Raw genomic sequence first — 12,777 nt, 5'->3', positions numbered from 1 at the left:
CTAGTTTTCGATTTTTTTTTTAAATTTCGTTTTCTTAAATGGGGGGGAGGGGGAGTGTTGTACACGTGATTTAACAGTGGGCATGTGGAGTTTCTTGGATAAATCGTGAGAAAGTTGAATTACGGAGTCAAAACTCCAGTTTTTATGCTTATTTAAATTATTTTCACTATTTTATAATACTTTTATTTAATGTATTAAATCAGTCTACGTATTATTCTGTATCCCCATGAGTATCATGGGATATTATTGTGCTATATTAGTCTATTAAAATACTAGCAGGAGTTTCACAGTAATGTAAAATGTGATAACATTTGTGACGATAATACTATATTAATACTCATTTACCATGCCAGTGGTAATTGGTATGATTATGCTGCTATATTAGTGTATTACTATACTAGCAGTTGCAGCCCAGTATAGACATGGCATGGCACTCTGAGACAATGTTAGCGTGTTCTATTTGTATTCCTTTCTTGTAAATAAAATAAAAATATGATTTCCCTACTTTGAATATTTCACAACTATTATTTCTGGCCTAAGAAAGGCACACATGACAAACAGGTATTTAATTAAGAATTCAAAGTCAGTAAAGTGCTCTGTTGGTGATATTTTTCTCCTACTGCTATGATAAACTTCATTTAAATTGCTCCATTAACTGCCTTGCTTTATAGCTGCCATCTCCACATCTGCCTCTGCTGCTACTACTGATTCTGCAAGCCCCTCTGCTACTGCCTTGACCACACCAACCTGTACTGCTGCTGCCTCTGCTCCTTGTGCTAATTAGGGATTTTATTGCTGTGTGTACCGCTGCTGTTGCTAAGGGCACAGTTCCGTCTTTAACAACGTTATTGTTCCCGCCGATACTATAACGCTGCTGTCCTGACCGGCGTCCTGCGCACTGAAGCCAGGCCGTGGGCAGTCGCATCTACTGTTATAAGAGATCACTTTATCACCCCTATACAATTTCTGGCATGAGGAATTTGTCTTTTCGCAGTTCCCAGCATGCTCTCCATGAGACACACAGATGGCGAGAGAGAAGCTTGGGGTCAGAGCGCAGGGTCAGCCATATCACCCTGCAACTCACAACTTGGCAGCCCACTGAAGCTCAGCGGGTGTGAGCCTGGTCAGTACCTGGATGACTCCTGGGGAAAAACTAAGGTTGGTGCTGGAAGAGGTGTTACTGGGGCCAGCAGGGGGCGCTCACCCTGCGGTCCATGTGGGTCCTAATGCCCCAGTATAGTGATGGGGACACTATACAGGAGCAGTTGGGGTTAAGGGCCTTGCTCAGGGGCCCAACGGAGTAGGATTCCTCTGCCGGCCGCGGGATTTCCACTCTTATCCTACAGATGAAGCATCAACATGCACATCCGGCCAATAAACAACATATCACCTGTGCCGACCGGGAGTTCTCCCGCCCGGTTCCGGAGAGCCACTCCCCAGCTGGGTTCCACTGCAGCCGAGCTCAGTGTGTAACTGACCCAGCAAGACGCTTGACCGCTTGCAGGTGCTTTTTCTGCTCTGGCGTTGGAGATCTTCATGTGTTCGACACAAGGCAGTTAAAAAGCAAACTCCAGCATGTTTTGAAACTGAAAAGAAGTAGATGAATGAACCCCTTTATTACGTCACAAAAGGATAAGAGGATCATCAGGATAAGAAGAAACAATGTTGAACTAAAGGGATAATTATGTATCAGAGTCCGCAGGTTTGGGGGTTACCAATACACCAGAATAATCGAACACATGATAAATATTTAAATGCCAGGGGGTGTTCTGATCAATCTTCGGCCCCTGCTTCAGCTGAGTGTATGACTCTGGTCTTGCCCAGATCGAATCATTAACATTGATCAGTCCACGTCACTGTCTCTACCAACACCTGTCCGGTTGTAGATATAGTTGTATTTTGACTTTCAACTGGTAAATGTAAAATTAAAAATATTTAATTTTTAGGACAAGAATTCAAAAATGTTTTCCAGACAATAATAACTTTTGGTTATTGTTTTATTTTCTTGTTCAAGTCAATATAGGTCAATGGTAACACATCTGTCCTATTGTTATGTTCCTTGACGTTGTTGGTGCCTGTACCTGTTGGCAGCAGTAGCTGCTGTCCATCCTTTCCAATATGAGATCCCTGCGAGATAAATATATATATATATCTCACACCAGATGAATAAGATAGCCGACTGGTCCGTAGCTTTGTGCTTGTTTAATTAAATTCATAAAGAATAACATTGTTCTAAAACAATGTTTTAGACATTGTCTAAGATTTCTAAGGATCGCACTATGTAAGTACGTGAATATCATTCGTATACAGATGTCCTGTAGGAGCGACGTCAGAACAAAACAGTGCCTAATTTTGGACGAATACTCATCTTCAGGGCCCCGTTACTGACTGGCCCGCGAGGAGTTACCACCTGGTCCGAGTGACGTCAGCAGCCGCACTTCCTCCCTCCGGTTTCATCCAACATGGCGGCGGCCAGGAGGGTAAAGCGCGTGGCGGCCACCCAGGAGGGTTTCTTAAATCTGAGCCCGGCTCTGGATGGTTCGGAGCCGTACAAGAGGAGGAAGAAAGTGAACAAGAACAAGAAGAAAAACTGGCTGAAGTACAGCGATATCCAGGACGTGGAGGAGTTTTTGGATGACGTGAGGCTGCAAGAGAGAGCGACAGGGTAAGTGGAGCTCTCGCCGGCTGGGCGGTAGCGACACCGAGTGTATTTGCACCACGTTTGTTGTTATCTGGGCTGTTCCGAAACCGCCTCGCAGCGGTACTCGAATTTGGAGAGGGGAAGTCTGAGGAAGAGACCTTCTGGGGGACGCGAGTGGAGGCAGGCGTGGGGACTGTAACCCCAGCAGAAGCTGTGTAGTGCGCGTCGTGTTCGTGTCACGTGTACTCGCACTCGCCGAGTGGTCGTGGCGTTTAAGCGTTAAAACCGTAATAAACCGTGTTCTGCCGCTCCTTGCTTGAGGGGATGTGTGCGTTGATGTTTCTGAGCGGCATCAGTGGCCGCTGCAATCGCTGACAATCCGGGTTTGAGCTGCTGTCTGTAGGAAGGCAAACAAGCACAGCCGAGCTCGCACCAGGATCCCCCTGGCCTGACCAGGCAGTGCATGCTGACCACTGGGCCCTGTCGCCTCGCTGTGGGGTTCAGGGCCTGTGTGGTGTTGTGTGTGTCTGCTTGCTGAAGCAGCGCTTCTCAACTAATCAATCAAAGTTTATTTATCAAATGCACAACAGTCCAGCGTGCAGCGGTAGTTGCTGGCAATGAAATGTCTGTTCTGTGAGCTCACCAGGGGGTATAAATCACAAAATTCAAGTTACAAAAGAAGGTTACATAATCATACATAATTGTGCAATAGAAATTGAATAAAATAAACTCAGACAGAGCTCAATGTAAATCGAGCTGCAATGTGCCCAGGGTGTGTGCAATACATTATGTCCCAGTAGTGCGGTATGCCGAATACAGTGAAAACTGTATGTCCATGTAGCCATTGTGGTGATTTGCTGAATCTGTCCTTGAGCGCAGGGGACTGGTTGCAGAGAAGGCTGACGACAGTCTGTTCTTCCTGGACACAGGAGACAAGCAGAAAGGTACGTCAGTTTGTCCCCGTCTCTGCCTCCCCCATATCTCCCCTCTCCTGCTGTCAGTTGTTACTGATTGCTGTGTTGTTGATCGTGTTGCTGTTGTTCCCTTGATCAGATGTGAAGCCGGATACGGGAAAGACTCGGCCCCTGAAGGCTGACCTGATCCTGCGGCCGGATTCCCACATCCCCCCACCCAAAGAGTGAGTCTTTCCCCCTCTCCTTCCCTCCCCTGACACCCGCCCGACTCTCTCGATCAGTGGGTCAGGTGTCCGGTCCGTCCGCCCAGTGAAGAGAGCCATCCTTGCGCTCACAGTATTCCCTCAGCCCCCGGCTGCTGGGAATGTGACGAACACACAGGGTTTCCCAGGTGCTGCCGAGTGGGCATTCCCCTGGGAACTGAGGGCACCATCAGGATAGGAGGAGACAGTGTTTAGCTGTGTGGTTGGGGGGAAGGAGTCTCATCATTTGTGACTGTCCGTCTACCCCCCTTGTGTCTGCAGTGTGCTGTCACACCAGCAGCCCAACGCCAAGAAGCTGCGCCGGATCTCCCAGAAGGCCGAGCAGCTGGCCGCTAAGGGCAGGCTGCCACGGAAACAGAGGCTGCTGCAGAAGAGGCTGGGTGCCGAAAGCAAGAAAGAGGAGAAGCCAGGCCACAGCTGCCCCCCGCAGAAAGGCTTCTATGATCTGTGGGGCGACACAGGTGAACCTGCAGTCTGGTTTCTCTGGACTGGCTCCATATGTCCTGAGGGGTGACATCTGTTTTTCAGTGTCACTTGTTAGCGTATGTGTGTGCATGTGCAGCCAGCAGCTCTGTCCCCCTGCCGCTCCCAGCTGGCAGCCCACTGGAGCTCAGCAGGAGTGAGTCTGGTCAGTACCTGGATTGGAGACCTCCTGGGGAAAAAAGTAAGGTTGCTGCTGGAAGAGGTCTTAGTGGGGCCAGTAGGGGGCGCTTACCCTGTGGTTTGTGTGGGTCCTAATGCCCCAGTATAGTGACGGGGACACTGTACTGTGAAAAGGCGCCATCTTTCGGATTAGATGTAAAATCAAGGTCCAGTTTCCCTGGTATGGCTCTCCCAGGGCGTTTTCTTGAAAAGAATAGTGGTGTTAACCCGGCGTCCTGGCCAGATTTCCCATTGGTCTTTAGCAATTGTGGCCTCTTAATAATCCCCATCTCTGAACTGGCTTCATCACTCCGTTCTCCTCCCCACTGAGAGCTGGTGTGTGGGGGGAGTACCGGCACATCATCCAGGTGGGGCTGCACGTTGTTGGTGGTGGAGGGGATCCCCATTACCTGTAAAGCTCTTTGAGTGGAGTGTCCACAGAATTGCTAAGTGTAAGGAACTATTATTATTATGTGTGATGCAGTGCTGTGTCCTTGTGGTGAAACCTTGACGCAACCAGCTGCCTGAGCAGTGTCTCGGGTGTGATCTCACCCTCCCGTTTTTGTCTGACTTGGATTCTCCTGTTTTAGGGGCACCCACAGAAGAGCCCTGGTACTTGGAGCAAACCAAGAAGAAGCCAGTGAAAGTGAGTGGGGGACAGGGAGGGGTGTGGAGAAGATCGCTAGCCCTTTAAGACTTTGGCGCTGGTGGTCGGGGGAATGGCTTAAGTGAGCTGTTTGGAGCTGTTTGGCTCTAAGACAGGCATGTTGTAGTTGACTGGTTGCTAATCCCTGCCTGTCTCAGTGCACTGTGCAGTGTTGAGCAGCGTGTTAACCTCTCCTTCTCTCCCGCTTGCCCCCAGCGTCCCGCCAGGCTCAACGTGAAGCCTTCGGCACTTCCAGCCATAGAGGTTGTTTCTGCGGGAGCTTCCTACAATCCCGACTTTGAATCCCACCAGGTGTTAAATCTTACTTGTTTCAGTATTGTGTACCACCGTTGGGTTGCCGTGCTGATGTGTGTCCAGGCCTTGCTGTGGTAACTAAAGGTCGTGGCTGTGCTGTTGTGCTGTGTGTGCGCAGGCCCTGCTGCTCCAGGCCCACGTGGTGGAGGTCAAGAGGCAGAAGGAGGAGCAGCACATTGACAGGCAGCTGGCCGTTCCCCAGGAAGACAAAGCCACAGAGGTACAGGCCTCCCACACTCTCATCCCTGCAGAGTGTCTCACTCCCTCTCTCTTTGCGGTCTGGCTGTCTCACTCCCCCCACTGGGACTCCTGCACCATCTCTCTGTTGTGTACTCGTGCGACGGAGAGAAGTCTCACGCTCAGTCTCTCGCCTTCTCCTTCGGTTTGGGTTTCATTAGCAGTAGGTAATGTGTGCGTGAAAAATGCAGACGAGCAATGAACTGTTTCCCTTTCTCACTCGCAGGCATACTGTCTGCAAGGTTTTGAGCTGCAATGGAAAGTTGTTTTAATATTGCTCTCTTTCCGTCTAGATGACAGTGACCCCCTGCTCGTCTCTCTGTAGGTGCCAGTGTCATCATTCTGTGTCATTCTAATATCAACCCCCATGTCTCTGTGCGTCTGTCTGCAGGAGACAGTCTTTCAGGAAGTGGTGGAAGGCTTGATGGAGGATGAGGAGGAAGAAGAGGCAGAGTCAGCTGGCGAGGAAGAGGAGGACAATGCAGGCACTTCGGCGCTGAGCGCTGCAGGAGAGAAGAAAACGGAGAAACAGAGAAAGAAGGAGAAGCTGGAGAGGGAGAAGGTGAGAAAGGGTTGGGGCGTGACTGCTGAACGTGGGGAGGTATTGCAGTAACTGAGGACTGAATCTGAGAGTGATGGGCCTCCCAAGCCTAGCAATTTCAAAGAAACCAGCACTGCAAGACATAGTGAGTAGATCCTCACAAGTCTAATGGCAGTTTAGATATTTTTTGTGTCGGGGTGATTTTAGCTCTCTGTGGAGTATAATTTTAGCAGACTAGAGAAAGTAAATTAAAATCGAATGAGAGTTGAGTCTGTTAGAGGTCCCTACAAGTATAAGACGCACAGTTGCGATTTTGTGTGGGTAGCTGTGCAATAGGGAGAGACTTTGAGAAAGTGTTTCACCGCAAAGACAGGAACTCCTAACGGCGTGGGGATGAGTTTTTCTCATCCAAACTGCAATAGAAAAGGGATCGGTAGAATGTCCGCACAAAGAGAGGGAAGTGTGTGTGTGTGTGTGTCAGTGGTAGAATGGCATTTCTGCAAGTCTCGCACACCTCTGTTCTGAGCGCGCCGCCTTGTGCGTCTGCGCAGGAGAAGCAGCGGAAAGCCCAGCGGGAGCAGACGGAGAGGCGGCAGCAGCTCTTCAGGCTGCGCTCCATCAAGACGGAGCTGCAGAGGGGGGCCCAGCTGACAGCCGAGCGACAGGAGCGCCGCAGAGCCCAGAAGGAGAGGCAGAAGTTCCAGCCCCGCCGGCTGGGGAGGCTCAAGTCCGTCTCGTTCTCCACTCCCCGCTTGCTGTCTGTATTATAGCGCTGTCTGCCCATCCCGCCCTTTCAGTTCGACTGGGTTTTAATAGCTGGCTCTCTGTGTCTGGACTGATCCTGCTGCTCTCTTGTAGAGTATCCTTAACCACCTGCCTTTAACCATGTTCAAAAGATCCCTCAAAAAACACCCTTTCAGGCTGGTAACCTCCATATTGTTTCTCTTTGTGATGCATCGCGTTGGCCCAAATGTTTTTTTTAAGCAAATAAGCTTGAACAAGACAGCACGGCTCCTGTTTGCGAACCGCACGCCGTCCGCAGTGCACGTGCGTGTTCAGTGAGCATTAGCTGGTCACAACAGCTGGGCTTTTTAAGGCTTGTCAGGTAAGAGAAGAATTAGCTTTCGCACACCGAGGAATTTTTAAACCTGGGAAAAAATAACAAGCTGTCCCATCCAGAAGTCAGCTTTGGGCTGTAATTTTTTTTCCTGTTTTGCATTATGCCTGTACTATGACCTCTGACCCTTGTTGCCTTAAGTGGTTAAGGATCATTGTGGGAGTTTCTGTTCCATGTGTCTTTCCCCTCATTTCTAACCGAAAGTCAGTTGCCTTATTCTTTATCTAGTTCCTTCCTATTAACACTTAAGTCTACATTGCATGTTTTTTAAAAAAGATGTTTTTCAAAGCTGCCATTCATCTGGGATACTGTTTTCTGGCTGTGTCCAGTGGCAGTGCTGCAGTGGTTGTAGCAATGCCCTGCTTGCTGGACTGAGGCAGGAGCAGGGCAGCCGTAGTGAGTCCCTGTGTGGGCAACTGAGAGGGTGCAGCAGCATTTCTCACCTCGCTTTCTCCCCGTGTTCCAGGTTCGAGGCCCCAGACCTGGAGGTGCAGCTGAGTACCGAGATCTCCAGCTGTCTGCGCAGACTCAAGGTGATGTCCTTATGTTGCTCTTTATTGTTTTTTTTCCCCACCAAGTCGTTTGGCTACCAGTCCCTCGGGTTTCTGAACCTCCTTTTGAGCGAAAGCAGAAGGCAGATGGTTTGTATTCCTAGAGCGGTCGCTGAGGTGTTGCTCAGGATCTGCGCCTGTGACTGGAAGGTTGCCGGCTCAAATCCCACGGCCTGCAGAGGAATCCTACTCCGTTGGGCCCCTGAGAAAGGCCCTTAACCCTAACTGCTCCAGGGGCGCCGTACAATGGCAGACCCTGCGCTCTGACCCCAAGCTTCTCTCCCTGTCTGTGTGTCTGTGTCTCCATGGAGAAAAGCTGGGGTATGCGAAAAGACGAATTCCTAATGCAAGAAATTGTATAGGGCTAATAAAGAAACATTAACATTAACATTAGCTCTGTCCATCCTCTGTCCTCTCTGCCGTGAAGTGACTGTCTTTTCCCCTTCATCACAGCCAGAGGGCAGTGTCCTCAAGGACAGATTCAAGAGCTTTCAGAAGAGGAACCTGATCGAACCCAGAGAGCGAGCCAAGTAAGTGCACCACCACTGCGTGATGTGAAAATACAGTATTTAGCCATGCAAAGTCAAAAACTGCTGAAACCAGAGCTTCAGGGTTTCTGAAGCATTAAATCTGCGCGCGCTGGGAAATGTAAGGTGTTGGTGGGGTGTGTGGTAGGAAGTGTCCCGCTGTGGTTTGAGCTGTCCCTCTCTCTCCTTTCCAGGTTCAAGAGGAAGCACAAACTCAAATACGTGGAGAAGAGAGCCTTCAAGGAAATCACGTGAGGAATCCCTCCTTCCTCCGTGAGAGAGACTGTGTGTTTGTTCAGTTCTGCAAAGATTTAGATAGAACTGAAGACTGCACAGCATCTAGGGGATGATGTTCTCTGTAGACGAGTGAAGAGTGTTGCACGCAGTTGGCAAGAACGTCGAGTATAAAAACAAAATGAGAACTGGCGAACGCATAAGTCGCAGTTTCAAGGTTATGTTGACCTCGTTTCTCTTATTCAGACACAGTGGACAAACAATAAATAGGGCACAAAGCATTACGTTTAAAAGTAGAATTTAAATCGATCCGTAATTTACATTTAAATCCATGTGAGTGTGTGACGGTGGTGTGCCGCTGTGCAGTGTGTGTGACGGTGGTGTGCTCCGTGTGAGCGTGCGACGGTGTGCAGTGTGTGTGACGGTGGTGTGCTCCGTGTGAGCGTGCGACGGTGTGCAGTGTGTGTGACGGTGGTGTGCTCCGTGTGAGCGTGCGACGGTGTGCAGTGTGTGTGACGGTGGTGTGCTCTGTGTGCAGTGTGTGTGACGGTGGTGTGCTCTGTGTGCAGTGTGTGTGACGGTGTGCAGTGTGTGCGACGGTGGTGTGCTCTGTGTGAGCGTGTGCTCTGTGTGCAGTGTGTGTGACGGTGGTGTGCTCTGTGTGCAGTGTGTGTGACGGTGGTGTGCTCTGTGTGAGCGTGTGCCGGTGTGCAGTGTGTGCGACGGTGGTGTGCTCTGTGTGAGCGTGCGCCGGTGTGCAGTGTGTGCGACGGTGGTGTGCTCCGTGTGAGCGTGCGCCGGTGTGCAGTGTGTGCGACGGTGGTGTGCTCTGTGTGAGCGTGTGCCGGTGTGCAGTGTGTGCGACGGTGGTGTGCTCTGTGTGAGCGTGTGCCGGTGTGCAGTGTGTGCGACGGTGGTGTGCTCTGTGTGCAGTGTGTACGACGGTGGTGTGCTCTGTGTGAGTGTGTGCCGGTGTGCAGTGTGTGCGATGGTGGTGTGCTCTGTGTGAGCGTGTGCCGGTGTGCAGTGTGTGTGACGGTGGTGTGCTCTGTGTGCAGTGTGTGTGACGGTGGTGTGCTCTGTGTGAGCGTGTGCCGGTGTGCAGTGTGTGCGACGGTGGTGTGCTCTGTGTGAGCGTGTGCCGTTGTGCAGTGTGTGTTACGGTGGTGTGCTCTGTGTGAGCGTGTGCAGTGTGTGCGACGGTGGTGTGCTCTGTGTGAGCGTGTGCCGGTGTGCAGTGTGTGCGACGGTGGTGTGCTCTGTGTGAGCGTGTGCCGGTGTGCAGTGTGTGCGACGGTGGTGTGCAGTGTGTGCGACGGTGGTGTGCTCTGTGTGAGCGTGTGCCGGTGTGCAGTGTGTGTGACGGTGGTGTGCTCTGTGTGCAGTGTGTACGACGGTGGTGTGCTCTGTGTGAGCGTGTGCCGGTGTGCAGTGTGTGTGACGGTGGTGTGCTCTGTGTGCAGTGTGTACGACGGTGGTGTGCTCTGTGTGAGCGTGTGCCGTTGTGCAGTGTGTGTTACGGTGGTGTGCTCTGTGTGAGCGTGTGCCGTTGTGCAGTGTGTGCGACGGTGGTGTGCTCTGTGTGAGCGTGTGCCGTGTGTGTGACGGTGGTGTGCTCTGTGTGAGCGTGTGCCGGTGTGCAGTGTGTGTGACGGTGGTGTGCTCTGTGTGAGCGTGTGCCGTGTGTGTGACGGTGGTGTGCTCTGTGTGAGCGTGTGCCGGTGTGCAGTGTGTGTGACGGTGGTGTGCTCTGTGTGAGCGTGTGCCGGTGTGCAGTGTGTGCGACGGTGGTGTGCTCTGTGTGAGCGTGTGCCAGTGTGCAGTGTGTGCGACGGTGGTGTGCAGTGTGTGCGACGGTGGTGTGCTCTGTGTGAGCGTGTGCCGGTGTGCAGTGTGTGTGACGGTGGTGTGCTCTGTGTGCAGTGTGTACGACGGTGGTGTGCTCTGTGTGAGCGTGTGCCGGTGTGCAGTGTGTGTGACGGTGGTGTGCTCTGTGTGCAGTGTGTACGACGGTGGTGTGCTCTGTGTGAGCGTGTGCCGGTGTGCAGTGTGTGTGACGGTGGTGTGCTCTGTGTGCAGTGTGTACGACGGTGGTGTGCTCTGTGTGAGCGTGTGCCGTTGTGCAGTGTGTGTTACGGTGGTGTGCTCTGTGTGAGCGTGTGCCGTTGTGCAGTGTGTGCGACGGTGGTGTGCTCTGTGTGAGCGTGTGCCGTGTGTGTGACGGTGGTGTGCTCTGTGTGAGCGTGTGCCGGTGTGCAGTGTGTGTGACGGTGGTGTGCTCTGTGTGAGCGTGTGCCGGTGTGCAGTGTGTGCGACGGTGGTGTGCTCTGTGTGAGCGTGTGCCGTTGTGCAGTGTGTGCGACGGTGGTGTGCTCTGTGTGAGCATGTGCCGGTGTGCAGTGTGTGCGACGGTGGTGTGCTCTGTGTGAGCGTGTGCCGGTGTGCAGTGTGTGCGACGGTGGTGTGCTCTGTGTGAGCGTGTGCCGGTGTGCAGTGTGTGCGACGGTGGTGTGCTCTGTGTGAGCGTGTGCCGGTGTGCAGTGTGTGCGACGGTGGTGTGCTCTGTGTGAGCGTGTGCCGGTGTGCAGTGTGTGCGACGGTGGTGTGCTCTGTGTGAGCGTGTGCCGGTGTGCAGTGTGTGCGACGGTGGTGTGCTCTGTGTGAGCGTGTGCCGGTGTGCAGTGTGTGCGACGGTGGTGTGCTCTGTGTGAGCGTGTGCCGGTGTGCAGTGTGTGCGACGGTGGTGTGCTCTGTGTGAGCGTGTGCCGGTGTGCAGTGTGTGTGACGGTGGTGTGCTCCGTGTGAGCGTGTGCCGGTGTGCAGTGTGTGCGACGGTGGTGTACTCCGTGTGAGTGTGTGCCTGTGTGGTTCTCATTCCAGGCTGTAGCTGACCCGTGTCCTGCCACTCTGCCATCGCTGGACACCAGGACAGAAGTGCCTCTCCCTCCCGCCCTCCCTCCACTGTCAATAAAGACTGTGTGCACTGCACTCTGGGCCGGACCCCTTTTCTCCTGCACCCACACCTTTCTCCCCAGTCCAGACTGGCGCCCACACGAGTGCTCCCGCCATCACAAAGGGCACATTTCCAGCAACACTTAGGGAGATTGGATTTTTATTTTGAATGCACGGCTTGCTCGTCGTCTCCGCCCACCAGTATGAGCGAGGCGACGCACCCTCTTGTCTGACCTGCTCACCGGTCGACGCGGTGCGCGCCCCGCGCGGAGGAGCGGAGGAACAGTCACCCCTGGCGGCTCTCGGGCACGGCGGACAGTCCTAGCGGGGTGCGGTCACCTCGCGCTCGCCCACCCTTCTGTGAGCCTCCATGTGGGAAACCCCAGCCACAGCTGGGTGATGACGCAGCACGGGACCCGAACCGGCGATGTCTGAACCTGCGCTCTGGACAGGCCCTTTTACTGGCTGAGCCTTTCAGTAAGTGGGGTTGGGTCATTTCTACAAAACAGATGTGCATTTTATACTTTTGGTAACGTAATACTGGTAAAGAACATGCATGACTTCTTAAAATGTTTTGGGGGTTGTAAAAGTTGTGCTTGTCCCCAGTGTTGAATAACTATTGTTGAATAAAGTCAGATTTTAAGTTTTTCTGTGTTTATTTTGTGACATCTTATCTCCCCCTTTAAAACTGCTTTTGGGCCAGTTGAGTTAATCAAAACCTCAGAAGTCCTTTAATAAAAGAAAGCGGTGGCCCTTGTGTTCGTTTTGATTGAGCTGATTTCAACTGATTGAAGTGTTTTGCCTGTGTTTGTAACCGGAGCACAGCTGACGGGTGATACTGATTGCTCTCCCCGGAACCTCATTGACTCCTGTTTCATTCCTCACAGTGCCTGAATCCATCCACTGTGTCTTTGTGCTTTGGGGGGAAGAAAACTATCAACCTGTTGTACATGGATTTATGCTGTCACTGTGCTGAGCTTTGAAATTTTAATCTTTTTTTTAAAACCGTCCCAATTCCTGTTGTTCTCTCAATCAGGGGAACTCTGGTTCTGAGATGGAGGTGATGTTGTGACCCAGACGGTCTTGCCGTTATTGAGTTTAACCAGTTCCTGTGATTCATTGACAGCTGCTGATTTGCTGGTTATTTATGACACCTGCAGGATACATGCCAATAAGTAAATGCATTGAAGAATCTTT

At 51.9% G+C, this 12,777-nt stretch overlaps 1 protein-coding gene across 1 annotated transcript; it reads left to right on the top strand.

Annotated features, from left to right (window-relative positions):
- The first annotated feature begins 2,420 nt into the window (after positions 1-2,420).
- On the top strand, positions 2,421-12,228 carry nop53 (NOP53 ribosome biogenesis factor). The gene is made up of 13 exons (XM_069186489.1): positions 2,421-2,665; positions 3,521-3,585; positions 3,695-3,779; positions 4,080-4,279; positions 5,051-5,106; positions 5,323-5,418; positions 5,540-5,641; positions 6,050-6,220; positions 6,751-6,926; positions 7,783-7,849; positions 8,321-8,397; positions 8,589-8,645; positions 11,509-12,228. Exons 1-13 carry the CDS (start codon positions 2,463-2,465, stop codon positions 11,513-11,515), a joined length of 1,362 nt encoding a protein of 453 aa, XP_069042590.1. The 5' UTR covers positions 2,421-2,462; the 3' UTR covers positions 11,516-12,228.
- The last annotated feature ends 549 nt before the right edge of the window (positions 12,229-12,777 follow it).

The sequence above is a fragment of the Lepisosteus oculatus genome, chromosome 3 (assembly GCF_040954835.1).
Source record: "Lepisosteus oculatus isolate fLepOcu1 chromosome 3, fLepOcu1.hap2, whole genome shotgun sequence".
Classification (NCBI taxonomy): domain Eukaryota; kingdom Metazoa; phylum Chordata; class Actinopteri; order Semionotiformes; family Lepisosteidae; genus Lepisosteus; species Lepisosteus oculatus.
Note: the sequence above shows the minus strand (reverse complement) of the source record. Positions and strands in the feature narration are given on the sequence as shown.

Bases quoted from the DNA above. Each gene is read 5' to 3' on its own strand.
- nop53 (XM_069186489.1), top strand. From the start codon at position 2,463: ATGGCGGCGGCCAGGAGGGTAAAGCGCGTGGCGGCCACCCAGGAGGGT. The intron at 2,666-3,520 runs GTAAGTGGAGCT...CCTTGAGCGCAG, and splicing joins CTGCAAGAGAGAGCGACAGG to GGGACTGGTTGCAGAGAAGG. The intron at 6,221-6,750 runs GTGAGAAAGGGT...GCGTCTGCGCAG, and splicing joins AGAAGCTGGAGAGGGAGAAG to GAGAAGCAGCGGAAAGCCCA.